The sequence below is a fragment of the Lottia gigantea genome, assembly GCF_000327385.1.
Source record: "Lottia gigantea unplaced genomic scaffold LOTGIsca_71, whole genome shotgun sequence".
Lineage (NCBI taxonomy): Eukaryota > Metazoa > Mollusca > Gastropoda > Lottiidae > Lottia > Lottia gigantea.
The window spans coordinates 915,716-935,460 of NW_008710397.1; the positions used below are offsets into that span (position 1 = coordinate 915,716).

Consider the following 19,745-nt stretch of genomic DNA (forward strand, 5'->3'; position numbering starts at 1 on the left):
ATTAGCGACCCAAAAGTGGATAAACGTGATTATACATGTCAGTGGCGTGGCTTCTCTCCATAACACACTTAGACGTTTTCCAAGAAAACTCGCCCTGTTCTCTAATAAGGCCTATAAAGTTGGGCTGGTAGAAACACCACTGTATTGCTGGAGGCTATTGATCTACATATATGCATTCACGGAATGGAGTAGCATAAAATTTCTAGGAAAGGATATAATGACGTCAGGCTCTATCAACCAATAGCTGTAGCTGTAGCTTCAAATATACGTGTAATTATGTAACATAGGACTGAGCAACAGTTAAAAAAATAACTACCTTACGGGCAACATTGAAAATTTTGTCTATAAAGTATAACTTGTTTCAATCAAGATGTTTCTACAATTAGTCTTGTGTGCTGTTATTGGTATGTATATTGTTTTGTCGCTTACTTGAGATTGCCATAGATCTATTCTATTCGAAGGAAAAAATGAAAATAGCACAATGGTGCAATGTGCAAACTAATCAATTCGTAACTTTTGCGTTAAAAATGCTGTTGAACAATGGAAATATGCATTCATTGTGAATCTCTCCCTCAACTCAATAAGTCGCATTTTGAAAAAATAAAGTTTCAACTAAGCCTTCAAATCACATTTAAACGTTTCGAAATGCTTTAAATGTGATTTGAAGGTTTTGTCGAAACATTGTAGCATTTCTATAAAATCCAAGGCGAAGAAGAGATTCAAAATGGTTGTCAACTACACACGTGTTAGTATTTTCCCCTTAAGAGCCACACATAGTTTCGTCTGCTTTATAATATAGACGCTAAATTTGGAGAGAATCAGTCAATAAGTGTAGCGTACTAGTGATAAGAGATCCGCCTTAACACTTTCCAAGTTTTCCAAGAAGTTTTTCCACAAAAAAAATGAAACTTAAAATGAATCAATTGTAAATTTATACCAACTTTTATATGTAACCAGTCCGTCGCTAGGAATGAATTGATGCTGGGGCTCAGATTTTGTATTCAGAAAATTTGAAGACTTAAAGACTCAGAGAACTCATTTCTGACAATTTTAAGCTGCCAAAAACGTATCAAAATCTATATCTTTTTGAATTTGTACGAAGAAAACGAATCAGTCTATCTGCTGAATTGAACAAGGTTTTGCTGGGGCTTAATTCTTACTTGCTGGGGCCCAGCCCCCAGGGACCCTACCCTAACGACGTGGCTGTATGTAACTGCAGATAGTAGGCCTAATCAAAAAGTCACTTAGAGACCATGTGAGCATTATAAAATATATATTATATTTTAATCTTATGTACTAGCACAATAGTTATAAGAAACAGAGTTTACAATAGGCTACTATATTCAGTGATGAAAATGTCATACGAGTTGTGGGTTAATAACTATAAGCTTTAGGCGCATACGAGCCTTTTGTCCTGTTTTAAATTATTAATCGACATGCACAAAACTTGCTAAACCAGTTACTAAACGGAAAAATAATGACACCATACAGAAACTTTTTTAATTTGCAGTCAAGTGATTTTGCACCATATTGCAGAAAACGTTTGTCTTGTCCAACCCTCTTACGATAGAGGCCCACAAATCAACATATCAAGCTCTGAGGTAATGTTTCCCATTGGCTGTTGTTGAAAGCCTTCCTTCCTGATCATCGTCAAGGCTCTTTTGCCTCCGTTAAATTCCGCAGCTATGTTTTTTGGAAAAGGAATGGAATTTATCAAGTAGAGTATCAATCACTGTTGATATTGCTAGTTGCTATGGATAGGTTTACAAGATAATCTGGTTCAAAGGTAAAACTTTAAGAAATTTAATATAGCCACGTCAGTTAAGCGAGGGCCCTTTTGAACGTTCGTCATATTAACCTTTCGAGTTCGACCAAACTTGATAAACACCGCGTCACAAATGCAAGCAATGGAGAGAGTAGGCATTTGATGGGTAAATGCAGGCGTAATCGAGTTAGGTCGAAAGGTTTAGTTGACGAACGTCCAAAAGGGCTGTCGTTAGACCCTTACTGGAGTGACTATATTAATATTATATATCATAAATAAAGACAACAACAAACACGGAATGAAAGTTTGATCAAGTTTTAATTACACTGACTGTGAACTTTTTTCCACTTTAGATGCTTAATATGGATACTGGCATTCACTCAACTACTAATAACTGTCAATACATAAATGTAGATATACATTTGTACTTACAAAAATATCAATTGGGATTAAATAAGCTCAAGAAGTATTCCATATATCATAATAATTTAAAGATATATCAGAAAGTTGAGACTGATATTAAGACCTTGTTTTTTATTGGCCCAACAGCCGACTATACTCACAAAAAACCTAACCTGAACTGAAATCAAAATCTGAATATGAAGCTTTTATTACACGAATGGAACACCTCGAGGTCAAAGACTGATGCTGAAGAAATAATTTACCAATATATTTATGGTGAGGAAGAATTAGTTGAATCAGATCATGGTCCGTAAGAATCTAGTTAGAATAAACCATTCTGGAGCTACGCTTACAAAATATACATTCATGCTACCTCTGAGTTGGGTAAACCTCCGATCCGGGTAAATCCTTACCATAAATATATTAATAAATTATTTCTTCAGCATCAGTCATTGACCTCGAGGTGTACCATCCGTGTAATAAAAGCTTCATATTCAGATTTTGATTTCAGTTCAGGTTTGGTTTTTTGTGAGTATAGTTGGCTGCCGACTATTTCAATATTCTTTCAACAAATAAATATTTACACTTCTGTGACATCAGAAAGGCTTTCGACGGGGTCTGGCATGATGGACTCTATCATAAGCATGGTGGCGGGCGTCGGGGTCAGAGAAGATCTCAAGGAATGGTTTCAAGATTACCTTGAAGCAAACAAAAATGTGTCATAAATCTAAGACGGTCTCATCTGGTGTCCCACAGGGTTGTGTTCTTAGTCCACTATTATTTTTATTATACATCAATGAAATTTACAAAATAGTGAAAGTTTTATGAACAGCCCAATGAGTTTGAATTTTGGGTAATCCGAAGATCAACACCACCAAATGTTTTTGCAATTATTTATGTACTGTTTCTTACAGGAGTGTATGGTGTAAATGGACAGTTATTCTCTGGATGTTCAAAAGATATACTCAAGGAGATTGAAACCTGTATCAGCAACAGCGCTGATTTTAGTTCTTTGGAGCCATCAACCTTGGTATCATTTTTTACCAATCCGACTGAGGCATTTTGCAGGTAAGTAAAGTGAATCAATCTCAGAATAAGCTCTTCATTTGGTACTGAATATTGTGTTTTGTACTTCAAAAATTACCCTTTTAAAGCACAATTGCATCTGAGAAAAGCGGGACGTATAGCACCTTTTAATTTTATATGAAGTAAAACCTTTTGTTCGATATCGGCAGGGTAATACCTGGAGAAATTTCACCCGCATAAAGCATTTAGATATTCGGACGGGATATCAACCCTGGCCCTATGTGAAAGAGTCATCTATACAAAACGGTCTCTTAATGGAGGTGGAATAAACACCAGAACTATTTTGTTGTGATGGTTAGACTGATGTATAATTAATTAGCAATTTAGTTATTCTATTGAGGATTAGCATATTGTCAATATTGAAACAAAGTGACAACCCCACATGATGAGTTTTTAAGTACATTGAAAAGTCGTGAATTTACTGTGGTCGCAAATTGAAGGTGATTGCTTTAAAAAGATGGTCGCGTGAAGAGGAATGACTGTGGATGAAATTGGCAATGAATAAAATAATATAAACGGAAGTTAAACTACATTTCATTTCATTCTAATTCACTTTTGTACATTATATTCCAGCAAAAAGACACAGCTAATTTCTCTGACGGCATGTATATACAATACAGTCCTGAAATGCTATGATGATAGTTTTAAGACTTTATTTCCTACAAATGAAATGAACGAGAAAACTGTGAATTATCTATGTGACCGATTCAACTGTAAGTAATTTACAAATATAACAAACCCCCTAATACTGAACATTAAGGTAAGAAAAATTCTGATGCCTGTGTCTGTGCTTCCGAAAGTCGGCCCGTTGTCGGCTTTCACCCCCTAATACCTATCCTTGCCCGTGCAATCTCCTTGAAGGGGTTAGCAACTGTGTAAGCGTCAATGCTTCCCTCTAACGGTGGGTTGGAATACTATGTACAGATAATACTTGAATGTATGCTACTTACACTGTTTGATACCGTTTTCTGAAAATATATTTATTTTTATTGTGATTTATAACTAATTGTGCTACTCAATTTCAGCCTATAATGTTACTTGTCTAGTTAAGGCAATTGCAGAATCAGCTTCTTGTTTTACTCAAGGATTAAATGACCTATCTTCAAATCCTACCTACGATGAATTTAAGTCTTACGTATGCGGGTAAGTACACGAAGTATCCGAAATCTATGGACGTAAAATCATAACTGTGTTGTTAATTTTACAAGAATTATGTTCAAATTTCAAATCCATATGGTTACTGTCGCTCCACAAAACGCCGTTAAGCTGCGATAACATGTGTACGCAAACTTAAACGCAGACTCAAACGCAAACTGAATACAAAAAACGGACCAGAGCAAATCTTATCCAAATCCTTATTTCACGAAGTAAGCTCCCTAGACCATGATGATTGGAAATGCTGTATCTTTTTTCCGATACCGGTATGGGCGAGTTATTGCTGTCAAAGGTTAAAGATGGGTTCCCTTATTTTCATTTATAAATATGAAAATGCTAATACTTATATGAATAGCAAGTAGAGGTGTTTTAAAGACTTGGAAAAATACGATGTTGTCTCACATGTCCATAATTAATTCATAATTAGCTAAATTAGAAGAGAATTACCAACAGAATTCCTATCTATCTATCCTATCAAGATAGGTCGAAAAGTCTTTTTTGTTCATCCAGACTGTACATACATGGACATTTATGATTGGTTAAAACTCTTAATTATTATGCAATAAGAACATAATGATATGATAAAGAATGCATGATAATTCATTAGGAACACCAAGTTCCAGTTCCAGTTTACGTGTATCTCAATTCTATTTCAGGTCCCAAAAGAACACTAAGAACTGCATTGAGGATTCAAAGAAATTCAATGAATGCCCAGAAACTAAGAAAACGCTTTTGGAATTGAGTAAAATTCAGAATCCAGAAGCCTGTGGAGGAGAGACTGGATTTGAAAGCGAAGTTTTTGGCTCAGCACCAACTATGTACCAATCTGTTGTACTATTGATAACCATTTCATTAATGATGTTTATATTCTAAATAATTCCATTTTAAAATTGTTTCTATTTTTCTTATTGCAACAATAATATAAGCATTACATAGAAGCTTAAAGAAATAAATTGACTATAGGCATAAATTGACCTAATCTAATGGCATCTGCTTTAACCAATCAAATCTCTCACACAATGTTAGCGCTAGAGATGGCTGGAATTTGATTGGTTAAATCTCGGTTAGGTCAAATACAGCAAGGGTCAAGGATTTTTGACGAATGTTTAAGAGGCCAGTCCTTAGACCCTAACTGGAGAGGCTACATTAAAAATAAAAGCTAACAAAAAACCGAACGAAAGGGTGGAAAGTTTGGCTGGCATACAAAACTACGCATGGTTTGTAACGTAGTTTCGTGTCCTGGTGGTCACTTTGATGTGGGGGCCACATTAAGCAAAACAACGTTTTGTAGACATGACTGTCTCATGGTTCAGCTCTAGAATCCATATCCAAATACTACACTGATATCCCTTACATTATATTTTTATAAGATATGAGTCAATGTATAAGAATGTACATTTGCATGTAATTGTTCTCTGTATACATAATTTAAGTATCTGGTTTCATTGTCAACATATATGATACATGTTCATGTATATATTTAGAAGATTCTAAAAGAAATAACGACAACATTTTGGGACAAATTTCTCGGAATTCATATTTTGTATTTTTTATAATGTGTATGTCTAATTTTCAAATAAATATCTACACAGCTTATGTAAAAATGTATTATGTTTTACTTTCTGCAACTTATTTGGTTCTTGAGTAATATAATGCAAAACTAAAGTGATTGCTTGTTGGCGTGATAACAAACCCTCCACCTTTATTTCCTCAATACATATTATTACAAGTTGTTTCCATATGAAATAAATTCAGTTATCTCGGCGCTGTTCATTTGTGGTTTGTGGTCAATCGTATGATTAGCTTGTCGGCTTAGGGGACTATAGATAGCCACTATATGCAATATAAATGAAATCAATTGGACCTTTATGAACTATTTTTTTAGCGGGATTCTATGAAATGGTTGATATTTGTACAACCATAATAGTCATAGAATGACGTGGCGTCTGATAAAGTATATTTTTGATCTCCCACTTTGTTAATATCACGATGTAGAATATGTTTTAAAACAGTTTGTTCTTCTGGTTCGGCAGTCTTCAATTGTTCTGGAGTTAACCAGCTAAAATCATGAAAATCAAAACCGGGAGCAACAGCTTCACCTATTAAACAGGAATCTATATATAGTTCTGTATATTCTAGATGTGGACGACACTTACATTCTGTCATCAACCTTCCACAATTCCAGCTATTACCCCCAGCTAACGTTTCCGCTTACAGCGGTTGTTCGCCATTCTTTACATCAGGACCTAGAACCTGTTTGTGACTATGTGTCCCGTGTGTAATTTGAAAATTTGAAGCTGCAGAAAAGTTAAAAACCTTACAATAAACAAATTGTGAAGACTTTCTAAGACTCGGACTATATGATTATTATAATAACCCTTTCCTTTTACAAACACCCTGTCCATATCCGAAACACAAGTCGGGAGTTACTATTAAATATCGTAGCGTATAACCTACAATGAAAAATTGTCTGATTCATCAATTTTCGTTTTTGTTATTATTCTTATTTATCAATGGTCTGAGTTTGTCTGGTTACATAATTGAAATTACCTCCCCTGATTTAATCTTTTCTTTAAAGATAAAAATGGCCCTTTATTTACTTGTTTATCAGAATAGGTGCTTCATAATTGTTCCGTGATGTGTTCATATGTTGCAACAAGAAGCGTTAAATGACATAATGCACTGGTTTGCATTATTTTATCGATTTCAAAATATAAATATATTTGTAAATACAAATTTCAAATTAGGATTTTTAGATTATCTTTCGTTACTCAAAATCGAAACGTGTCGATAAAGCAAGTTCAACCACATGTGAATTCTGGTCCAATGTTTCTTCGAAAGTTTATTGCATTTCACAAAAATAGAAGTTGTTATGAAATAATTTGGTCTAGATATTGGTCAGGAAATTGTAGACACCTGTATCAAATAAGAGGAAATCTTGAAGGAGGTGAGATGTTTTTGTTTTTTTGTTTCAAGAGGCAGAGTGTCAGTGCACGACAAGGCCTACTTCTACTTTCTGTTTGTCAATAATCATTGTTTACACACCGACTTCTTCTACAGTGCAGACGTATTCGCATAACGCATTTCACCAATTATTTGCCTATAGGTTGAAATATAATATTGAGAGTCTTAAGATATCTTCAGGTTGATGAAAATGTTAAGCAATGGAAAATTATTATATGGAAAAATGATTTTATAGAAGATAATTTTCACTTTACCAAACCAACCTGAAAATTGACAGTGCGACAGAGTGATTCATTATGATGACACATAGCAATTTACATACTAATCTGACACCCCAGTGCTATACTATGTTAAATCAATTGCTTAAGTCATGATGTCATATGCCCCTATTGCATAGCACCCCAAGCTAAGCCAAGGGTTACTTTGTTAGATTTTTAGATTTTAAGTAAATATTTATTCACCAAAAATTATTTGAATTAGAATGTCTCCTGGGCTTTAGGAATATATTGTCATAAAAGTTGGATGAATATCTTGTTAATATTTTAATCTTTTTTGTGTCAGCATAATTATAGCTCGGCCTACTGACCAATACAGATGACATTGCAATTGTTAGTAAATCATTTTATCCTGATTTTCTAAGGGATAATGGGAATATCAGCTTCAAAACTGTAAGATTCAGACGACAAAAAGTCTTGTATAAGCTTAATAATGTTTTTACTTTGAGAAGATTATCGTGTTTTAGATGTCAAAATGGAGGGAGACAGGACCTCACCTTCTTTAAAAGAAAAACCACAGAAAAAGAGATCTGATCACTCTAAAAACAAAAATAGAATGGAGCAAAACCGAGGCGGAGATGGTACACAAATGACCTCATTAGAATCAGGCATGGGTAAGTGCAGTTCATACAGAACTAACTGGAAAAAGTACAAGACAATGTGAACCACAGATAACTCAGACCCCTTTTAAAAGAGCTAGTTTTTAAAGAGAAATAAAACCTCTTATAAATTGGGATGAACATATTTCTCTGTAGAACAGGAAAAAACTTTAACCAAAGGTGATATTTTCTATTTCCTCCCTAATGAGAGTTGGTCCAAATCAGAGATTGTGTTTTAGAATTAGTCCAATTTGTCATTGGTCAAAGTAGTCTTTGGTTTTGGTCCAAGTCATGTTTTGTCTGAGGTGCTTTAATTCCTCATTGATCTGGTGATATCATTTTATTGGTGGTTGACTGCTTGTGTGCATTAATCACATATATGATAATATAATGAAAAAATCATATGATTCAGTGAGCTCCTAGTGAAATTATTAAGGGGGTGCACAATGTCAACCAATTTACATTTGACATACTAGAAATATGACAGTAAAAGATTGCAACAGTTTGTTTTCATTATTTATGGTCTTTATTGCACTCCGTTATCTACCAATGATAGTATATTTAAAGGGATTGTAAAGAGATTTTCTAGCCTTTGTATGTGTATCGGAGACTTCTTTAACTTCAATTTGGAACATTCCAATTCTTTGTCCAATGTCTGTGGTTCCTGCAATTCCAGAGTTAACATTTCTTTATGTAAGCTTAAATCTCTACTCATTGCATAGTTTTAGCAGAATGGAAGAGTTGTATGATATTTGTGCAAATCAGAGCTCTAAATATCCTTAATCATGATAAAATGGCCGGTTTTGAATGCATTGAGATCAACATTTGGTAAATCAAGTTGGGTTTTCATTAGAGAAATATCAATTTGAATCATTTGATTTCAGGAAGTTTAGGCCTTGAATCTTCCAAGCGACCTAAAAGAGGCAGTTACTCAAGATTACAGAGAAGTATGGGACAAGGAGATGCTCTTCAATATTCCTGGAATGATAATCAGGCATCAGGTCAGAGTGGTGCCGGCCATCCACAGCCGAAACAGAACAGAAATAATGTCTATAGTGCAGGAAATAGACAGCAAAGAAACTTTTCAGACAAGGCTGATAACAGATCAAAGACTGCACAAGTAAAGAAAGAATCCCAAAGAAAACAAGTAGGTTTTATTTGTTTTAGCTGTATATTTTAGCACATGCAATGGAATCTGTAACAAAGCCACTGTTTAAGGGATTGTAAAAAGGTTTTCTAAATTTCAATGTTATCTTTATAAGATATCTTAAAGTGATTGTAAAGAGGTTTTCTGAACTTTTTTATGTATTTGGGACACTGATAGTATCATTTTGTGCCAATCTTATTTTCAATCAGACGTTTGTGGTCCCTGCAATTCCACTCAAACTGTTATTACCATCATGTCAAGCAGTTCTAACTACCAAATGAGTTACTCTGTCTGTGAGAATATAAAAACCTAGAAATTAAGACTTCATTCAATTATGTAACCAGGTTAGGTCTTGGTGAAATGATCTAAATAATTGTCTCTAAGAATTTATAATTTTGATTATCGATTATCATATTTCATAATTGATTATATGTCAAAGTTACATTTTCTTCCCTGTATCCATTAACAAGTAGTAATATCTTCAGCACATAACATACCCACAATAAACAACAATAAATGATTCAAGCAAGAATATACTTCTATGACACAAAAATTGGAATTAAGAATTTTGGCATGGTTTTTAATTTAGTATTTAAATGGTTCTCAATTGAATTATTTCGATTATTATTGATCGATAGTATGCCATTGATAATTGATCTTAATTTAGAATCGATACCCAGCCCTACACCAGGTGTCAGATTTCCATTCTGGAAAGTGATCTAGATAACTGAAATTGAGCTCTAACACTTTTCATATAGAAATTTTAAAACAGAACTTGCATCATGTTGTTACTCAGAGTTCCACATCATGCGACACTTTCCACACATATAATTACAATGTAAAAGAAAATTCCTAATCTGTAAATTTATTTCTAACTGTGTTTCATGTATATTTTAGGGCTTTAAATTTGAAGAGTACTGGAGTAGAGAAGAGTTATCAGCTGGGTTTAAAAGACACGAACTCATAGAGGTATGGTCGTTTTTATTTTTGCATTTTAAGATATAGTCATAAATGAATTTATAGGTATGATGTACATGGTTCAGGGATTGTAAAGAGGTATGACATGTGTATTAAGGACAATGATAGCATCAATTTGCACCATTCCAATTTTCAATCAGACATCTGTGGTTCTTGCAATTCCACTTAAAGTAAGTGTTAATGCTAATCACAAAGATCCTTATGTGTTAAAGCATATTTTGCAATTAGTGACGTCATCAAACACTTAGTTTAAGTAGAATTGCAAGAACCACAGATGTCTGATTGAAAATTGGAATGGTGCAAATTAATGCTATCAGTGTCCCTGATACACATATTAAAAAATTTAAAATCTCTTTAAGATATAATAAAAATAGCCACAAATAGAAAATAAAGTTGACCCAGCTGTGAAAAGGTACAGTTATTTCAAAAAAAAAATACACAAGACCAGCTGGTAGAAAGGATCTTTCAGAACTTAAGTTATCTTTGTAAAATAAGCTTATAACTTATGTCTACGGATTGCATCAAATTTCTATTTGTCGCTTAAGAGTTGTGAAAATTTGTTCAATAAAACAAAATGATGTAGCTCTTTACAAAGCCAGAACTGTTGGGTTTTTTTTGTTGGTCTAACTTTAACAAAACTTATATTATGTTTTCCGATATCTTTTTAGATTTTAGATTGTTTTATTATTGTATTTTAGGGTAAAATTAGAATAAATCCAAAGAATTTTACAGATGCCTATGTAGCAGTTCCTGTAAGTAGTAACTATCTTAATGGTTTTACTGAACAGTGGCGGCGCCAGCCCTCCTGAAACTAGGCGTACAAATAGAGGGCAGAAATGCTGCAACACTTGATGCTTCATAGTTGCAAGCCTTTAATGAAGCGTCGACAGGAATTCTCCCAAGCAAATTTTGGAAAAAATGCATTCTGACCCATATGTTGGGGCAAAAACATCAAAAAAACAATTTGTAATTTCAAATGCAAATGTTACTCTTTTTAGATAAGAAATACTGCATCTAGTTTGCTTACAATTTATTGAAATGTAATGTAGGAAACTATATGTTTTGATATTGATATTTAAAATGTGACACTGTTTAGTTCAATCAGAAATGTAGAGGAATATTATCTACTATCTGAATAAAGATGTCTATATTTTAGAATGGTAAAAATGATATTTATATTTGTGGTCTATTGAACCGAAACAGAGCTTTAAATGGTGATATTGTGGCTGTACAGATATTAGATAGAGATAACTGGAGGGTAAGTTATAGTGTTGGGCATCGTCTATCATGTCACGATACGATACGTATTGTGATACAAGGGTCATGATACAATACATTTTGCGATACAAGGGTCATGATACGCCACATATCCCGATATTAGGGTCATGATACGATACATATCGCGATACAAGGGTCATGATACGATATATATCGCGATACAGGGGTCATGATACGATAGATATTGCGATACAAGAGTCATGATACGATACATATCGCAATACAAGGGTCATGATAAGATACATATCGCGATACAGGGGTCATGATTCAATACATATCGCAATATAAGGGTCATGATACGATACATATCGCAATATAAGGGTCATGATACGATACATATCGCAATATAAGGGTCATGATATGATACATATCGCAATATAAGGGTCATGATACGATACATATTGCGATGCAAGGGTCACGATAGGATACGTATTGCGATACAAGAGTCACGATACGTTACATACATGTATCATGATATGGGGTAACGGGTTAAGAATTAACATTTTATCTTCAAAGTTTCAATATTTATTAATTCTTAACTTTATAACTGTGATATTTGGTAATATAGTTGATAGAAGTTGTTAGCGCCCACTGTCTTATAAAAAGTTTTGGTAGAGTATTGCCACTGTAAGAGTGAAATTCTCCTTATTGCACATCTCATGAAGTTACCCAGTTTTATCAGGATAGATTCACATTTTTATACGCCCACACGTAAGATGGGCGTATATTGTAATCACCCCGTCGGTTCGTCCGTTCACATTTGGCTCGTGCTCACTCTACAGACTACAGTTCTTTATGGATTCTTTTGATTTTTATTTTGTGTGTCAATGTCATTATGAAGATGATCCATATCGATTTTCGTGATGATCGGATAATTTTTCACCGAAATATCGTGTCTGACTTGACGTTTTTCTCTATTAGCTATATTGTGCAACTCGTGCTCACTCTACAGGCTACAATTCTTTACAGATTCTTTTGATTTTTATTTTGTATGTCAATGTCATTATGAAGATGATCCCTATCGATTTTCACCGAAATATCGTGTCTGACTTGACGTTTCACTCTATTGGCTATATTGTGCAACCCTGTAGTCACTAAAGACTGTTTAATCATTTCTGACAGCTGCGTATGTTACCTTGCCTGGCAAGCTATCTTTTTTTTTCGCAACACAGATCTTAGAACAACAATTAGAAAGCTATGAATCAAGTGTGAGTTCAGGATCTGAAGCTGCAGCCAAGGGCGGTAACTCTAGTGATAGTGGTGAAGACAGTGGACCAGACGTCATTGTAGAAGGGGAAGAAATTGTGGTGAAAAATACCAACAATAGTAATAACAATAGACTAGTCCGTGACAAATTTTATGGTGGAAAAAGCTACACTTCAGTCAAGGATGTCGTTACATCGGGAAGCCCTGCAGCCAAAGGACTATTTAAGGATAAGACCAAGAATGAAAGAGTTGACTCCATTGCTCAAAAAGTCGGAAAGGTAAGTTGTATACACAGTCAAGTAATCTAATTTCATACTAACCTATTTTTCGTGCATCTCCGTAAATGATTAATTTGCTTGTTTTGATAAACATGGGTTATTTGTACAATGTCAGCTAGTAGAATGAATCCAGTAGTTTCAAGCAAGGTAAAATGTATTAATACATACAAATACAAAATGGCAGATTTCGGTTATTACCAAATATCACAATGTTTTATCGGCAGAAATTCCTTATAATTCCAAGCTGTAATCGGAATTCCAAGTGTCGTCTGCTAGAATGTAGTCCAATGAACGAAGTCACGTGATAAGCTAGCGGGTTCCGTGTCAGCAGAAAAATTCTATGAAACACAATGTGGGCCATGTTCTTATGTTGTTTCAGTGACTATTAGCAATAAATCACTCTTATGTTTTACTTATCTTATTTTGTCAGTCACTATTTTTTTTTTAAATCATTGTGCATCTTGTGTAACATAATGTGTAATGTCACGCATTGCACACTGCAGGTTGTTACCTATATTAATTAGTAGTACAGGTACAGAAAAATAGGGCTCTATTTTTGCCAGGCATGACTGACATAGCACTTTAAAAATGTCTGAATGAACAACAAATGATATTGTAGTTAGTCAGCTAAATTTCTAAATATATTTTTAGGTTGTTGGTATTTTAGAAAGGAAACACTCGAGGGCTGCCAGTGGTTATATTAAACTGATGGAAGACAAGAATCCACAAAAAGCTCTGTTTGCACCGTTTGATAGCAGGGTACCTAGACTTATAATACCAATGTCAGAATGCCCTAAAGGTAAGAAAATAACATATTGTTCTGAAGAACGGTCGGTTAGCTCATTGAAAACTTTACATGTCAAACAAATGGTGATCATGGGTTCTAGTTTCTGTCAGCATGTGGAAAGTCTGGTGATCTTGAAAATGTCCTCTTTTCTATATATTGTTCCTAAAAGATTAATGAAAAGGTTTGGCAAAGGACCAGCTGGTAGAAAAGACTTTAGTTGTAATGGTTGCTTTCTTTCTTTTTTTTTTATGAAGAAGGTTAAATAGAGCCCGATTTAAGCTTTCTGTAATTTAATACAAAAACTTATAGTGTAAATTACTGGATTCACTTCCAAACCATTAGTGGCAATTTCAGTCTAAAGAAAGAAACAACTATATTTTACAAGTATAACAACTTAGGTTCACAGTTAAGGATCCTTTATACCAGCTGGTCCTTGGTCAAACCTCTTGGCATTGATCATTTCCGGATTATCCCTTTCCATTTACAGCTGGGTCGACTGGAATTATGAGTGAAGATGACTTATTCAAGGTCATTGGACTGGGAACCCAAAGCCACGATTTGCTCAAAATAAGCAACTGGCGTCATGTTAAGAACCTATGCTGTAACCGACTGAAATTTGATTGGTTAAAGCAGACTCCATTGAGCTAGGTCAAAAGGTTAATTTGACGAACTTTAGAGAGGACTTTCGATAGACCCTAACTGAAGTGGCTACATTAAAAGTAAAATCTAATAAAAAAAACGGAACGAAAGCTTGGTCAAACTTTAATTAGACTGGTTGTTTGTTAACCTTTCTTTCTAACGTTTGGCAAATTTGAAGGTTAATAAGCAATAAATTAATGATGATTGTTGTTGAGGTGAGATGTTATTCATCATTTTATTATGATTATAGATTTCTACGAGAGACCAAATGATTATGCTACCAATATGTTTATAGCTAGAATAGTAGATTGGCCAGCACATTCTAAAATGCCTCATGGGTAAGTATTCTGTTCGATACCCTTATCTGTTGACAACAGACCCAAAACAATTTGAAGCCAATTACATACAGCTCTCGATTTTTTGGAATCATTTATTTTTATACGCCCACATCTCTCTATGTGGACGTATATTGTCGGCACCCCTGTCCGTCAACATTTGCTTGTAAATGCTCTAAAAACTAGATTTTTTGATGGAATCAAATCAAAATCGGTATGTGTATACATATTCATAAAACAGAGATCAAGTTCGAATTTGAGCTATTTGGACCGTTGGAAGCAGAGTTATTGCCCTTGCCCCAAAATCTTGAATATTTACCATCCGCATGCCGTGGTGGGCGTATATATGGCTGTGGTCAACTATCTTTTACTTTTTCCATATCATGATTCGATGAGATTATAATTTCGTTTCGTCTCCATTGTAATCTAAAAAGATTTATACCAAGGTTCTATCAAGTTAGATATTTTATGAATATAAACAATAAATACATAATACATAACAAATATAATGTATACATAAAATATATATACAAAATCAACATAAAAGTCAAAAGTTATTTATAATTATATATACATAATCAACATATTAATCATAATTAATGTATACATATATATACAAAATTAACATATTAATCATAAATTAATGTATACATATATATACATAATCAACATATTAATCATAATTAATGTATACATATATATACAAAATTAACATATTAATCAGAAATTAATGTATACATATATATACAAAATTAACATATTAATCATAAATTAATGTATACATATATATACATAATCAACATATTAATCATAATTAATGTATACATATATATACAAAATTAACATATTAATCAGAATTTAAGTATATATATATATATACAAAATTAACATGATAATTATAAATTATGTATACATATTTATACAAAATTAACATATTAATCATAATTAATGTATACATATATATACATAATTAACATATTAATCATAATTAATGTGTACATATATATATACAAAATTAACATGATAATTATAAATTATGTATACATATATATATACAAAATTAACATATTAATCATAAATTATGTATACATATTTATACAAAATTATCATATTAATCATAATTAATGTATACATATATATACATAATCAACATGTTGATCATAATTAATGTATACATATATATACAAAATTAACATATTAATCATGAATTATGTATACATATTTATACAAAATTAACATTATAATCATAATGCTTACAAAATTTTTTTATTTCCAAACTGCCATTTCAGAGTAAAGAGTTATAAGTAAATTTTGTAAAGGAATCCCTTTCCTTCTAGCTTATCTTTCACTTATGGCCCTTATTTTTCAAACATTTATTGCAACATATTTTCTTGAATTGGGAGCGGAATACCTTACTGGTAGCTGGATAGATGATAGGGTTTATCATGTTACTAATTAGAAATATTTTATGTAATATCTCCTGGTAAAACAACAGATTAAACTCAATCAAATAAAATGGCATCCAGGTCAGAATGTAAATCAAAGTGACCAGAAACAACCTACGTGAAATAATGGTGGACAGTTTGTTGGAAGAAGACAAATCAAAGAAATTGGATGTTTGAGGTGCAGCTTGAACTGTGGTGGGCGTGGTCAAGGGTCCGGTGACACCACCAGCGATGGTGATGACAGGTGTGTCAGGATCTAAGGGGTTGGGAACTACAGGATGGATGGAATTATTCCACATTCTCCAGTTAGCTTCACGCTTTCTCAAGGTAGAAAACACCACGATATACAAGATAGCTATAGAGACAATCATTATAAAGTATAGTATAAAGAGAATCATATGTGTTTGAGAACGTTCGTCAAATTCGCGTAAGGGGTTAGAGACTAGGCCCGTAATGTGACATCGTTCTGGAAACACGGTGTACGTTTGATTGTTAATTTTCATATTGATAAATACAGAAGAATTTAAGGCTGGTAATAAGGCTATTATGAAGGCCATGGTTACAGCCGACAATGACATGATAAAGGCCCATTTGTTGTTCAATCTTAATTTATGAGTTTTGCAGACAGCCAAATAACGGTCAATGGCTATGATAAGTAGAAACAGACATGATAAACCTACCAATGCATAAGAATACCATAAAGTGATTTTGCATAAATGAGAATACTCCAACGGTACCACTATATACCGTACCATTATTAGTGTCGGCATGACTAAAACACATACTAAAAAATCTGAAATGGCCAAAGTAAGGATGAAGTAGATTGAGGGAGTTTTCCTTTTGAGATTAACATAAATAATGATAACACAGCTGTTACCAAGGATACCAAATATACAAACAATACCAAGAAAGATGGTTAATGGCAGATTCTCCGCTTCCACTTCGTCCATGATTCCTGAATATTGTGGCCATATTTGACCCAGTTCACGAACTGTTATTAATTTATGGACGCCCATAGTAAACTGTGGATGGTACATAGATATAACAGGGTAGATTTACTAAGTAGGATATGATTTAAGATACCAGTTGCCTTTCTTGTTTCACGTCACTTGATAACTTGCTTTTTTTCACATTATTTGAGGTTGAACACAACTTGATAACTTTACTTGTTAACCTTACTTGATTGCTGAAATCAAAAACTTGATAACTTTACTTGATGGCTGAATCTATAACTTGATATCTTTACTTGATTGCTGAATCTATAACTTGATAACTTTACTTGATGGCTGAATCTATAACTTGATAACTTTACTTGATCGCTGAAAACGATAACTTGATTACTTTACTTAGTAGCTTAGTTGTAATGACTTTTAAACTTGATTTGGTTACTTTTCAGCTACTTTGATAATCACTCTTTGATTAAAGATATCACTTGATCTGGATGACTTTCTGTTAAATAACCAAACTTTGCTTGATGACTTTCTTTTTCTTTTTTTGACTTATTGACTTTCTTGCTCTGTATTTGTCTGGATGAATTCCTCTGTATTTGTCTGGATGAATTCCTCTGTATTTGACTGGATGAATTCCTCTGTATTTGACTGGATGAATTCCTCTGTATTTGGCTGGATGAATTCCTCTGTATTTGACTGGATGAATTCCTCTGTATTTGACTGGATGAATTCCTCTGTATTTGACTGGAATAAACTCTGTATTTTGATGACTTTCTCTTTATAACTAATTCTGTTTTATTGGCTGACTTTTATGTTTAAAAACAAAAACTATTATGATGGTTAAATTCACAACTATTTTAAACAAAGCTATATATAAGAGTTTTTCAGAACTGCTGTCACACTTCAGACGATCCAAACTTGTATTGTCTTGATGGCTGTAGAATTTCTGGAAAAAAGGAAAAGGACTACTAAACATACTGGATTTTGAATTAGTATAGTAATTCACTTAAAAGGGACAGGTTCATCAGCTGTTTGACCAAGCGTACCTTAGTCTCGGAAACTCAGAATTTTTCTTCTGTTCATCCATAAGTCATGACAGATTTTGACAAAACTTAGTGAAATTGTTTGTTATTACCCAGGAATAAACCTTTAACCTTATTGAAAATCCCTCAAATAATATGGAAAAATTTGATACAAGTTATTGCCCTTGTTCTTGACGTGTTCAATTTTTAGCTCGTGGATGTATATTACCTTGCCTGGCAAGTTATCATTAAAAGTAGAATTTACCATCTCAGTTGTAGAGAAAAAAATGTGATTAGTGTGATACATGGAGAATAAACTTACTGTTGTTGTTATTTGATATATCAACCAAATTAGCTTCATTTTCACATCCCCATATATATTACATTTTCTCTTAACTTCACAATGGTGCTTGGTTAAGTTCCTGCAAATAGAACATAAATTATACCAAAGTGCTTCCTATCTATATGTTCTATTACTACTCCTGCAAGACAGAATAAGTTCATTCATTATTTTCTACAGCCATTTCTTCATTCTATTTCAGATTTTGTCATTTTACATTCAGGTTAATCATGAAAGTGTTTGTGACGCTCACACTTAAGTCTCAGAAACTCAAGTTTTTTTAGCTGAGCCAATCAGTTATAGTGTTCACAGCTTACCGTCAAAATATGAGCCTTTAAATCCATGTTTGTCCAGAATTATCTGAGTTTGAATTTTAAAATGACAACTCGTCAATTTAAGATACTCTGTGATATATAGAAAAGACATATATAGAAATAGTGAGTAAAATTCCTAGTTTGAAGTATTTTTAAAGGAATTATATGATTTTCGTACATTTCTAGTACTTCTAAAGAGTATTTACCAATTTTGTCTAGACTAAAATCAATCCCAACAAATGGCACACCTGTCCCATTAATTTAGACTTTATATAGACATGACATAATGAAAGGAAGTTTATTAGTATTTGTGTATTATAATCTTAGACAAATCATTCTCACGTTTTATTTTACACCCACATTATAATGTTGTCGTATATTATCATCACCTATGTCCGTCCGTACACAATTGACTTCTGAACGCAATAGAGACAACAGTTTTTATCTGATATAAATGAAATTTGGTGTGATCATTTGTATTAATGCAATTTTGGACAAATTCGAATTTGACGATCTTTTGACGAACAGTTTTTGAGCTATTGCCCTTGACTTCTGAAAAACGCGTAAAAATTTGGTTGTGGACACAATAGAGACCACAATTCTCATCCGATTTAAATGAAATTTGGTGTGATCAATTATAATGATGAGATCTCAAACAATTTCGAATTTGACGACCTTTGATGAGCGTTTTTGAGTTATTGCCCTTGATTTATGAAACATGCGTCACAATTTGTTTGTGAACACAATAGAGGGTACAGTTTTCATCCGATTAATATGAAG

The 19,745-nt window shown here is 33.3% G+C and overlaps 2 protein-coding genes across 2 annotated transcripts in view; both read left to right on the forward strand.

Annotated features, from left to right (window-relative positions):
* The first annotated feature begins 295 nt into the window (after positions 1-295).
* On the forward strand, positions 296-6,007 carry LOTGIDRAFT_235865 (hypothetical protein). The gene is made up of 5 exons (XM_009065876.1): positions 296-404; positions 3,082-3,235; positions 3,827-3,966; positions 4,279-4,396; positions 5,065-6,007. Exons 1-5 carry the CDS (start codon positions 371-373, stop codon positions 5,279-5,281), a joined length of 663 nt encoding a protein of 220 aa, XP_009064124.1. The 5' UTR covers positions 296-370; the 3' UTR covers positions 5,282-6,007.
* Positions 6,008-8,122: 2,115 nt separating this feature from the next.
* LOTGIDRAFT_235866 (hypothetical protein) overlaps positions 8,123-19,745 on the forward strand; it is a gene marked incomplete at its 5' end in the record, with an annotated part of 28,514 nt that continues 16,891 nt past the window's right edge. Inside the window, 8 exons of the mRNA XM_009065877.1 lie at positions 8,123-8,261; positions 9,131-9,393; positions 10,291-10,362; positions 11,070-11,123; positions 11,528-11,629; positions 12,822-13,133; positions 13,785-13,932; positions 14,810-14,897. Of these exons, the coding sequence (XP_009064125.1) occupies positions 8,123-8,261; positions 9,131-9,393; positions 10,291-10,362; positions 11,070-11,123; positions 11,528-11,629; positions 12,822-13,133; positions 13,785-13,932; positions 14,810-14,897 (1,178 nt within the window). The remainder of the gene's footprint in view (positions 8,262-9,130; positions 9,394-10,290; positions 10,363-11,069; positions 11,124-11,527; positions 11,630-12,821; positions 13,134-13,784; positions 13,933-14,809; positions 14,898-19,745) is intronic.

What these genes read in the sequence shown, in the direction of transcription:
- LOTGIDRAFT_235865 (XM_009065876.1), top strand. Translation starts at nt 371, where the DNA reads ATGTTTCTACAATTAGTCTTGTGTGCTGTTATTG. An exon ending in AGTCTTGTGTGCTGTTATTG is followed by an intron (nt 405 to 3,081) that starts GTATGTATATTG and finishes TGTTTCTTACAG; the next exon opens with GAGTGTATGGTGTAAATGGA. An exon ending in TCTATGTGACCGATTCAACT is followed by an intron (nt 3,967 to 4,278) that starts GTAAGTAATTTA and finishes ACTCAATTTCAG; the next exon opens with CCTATAATGTTACTTGTCTA.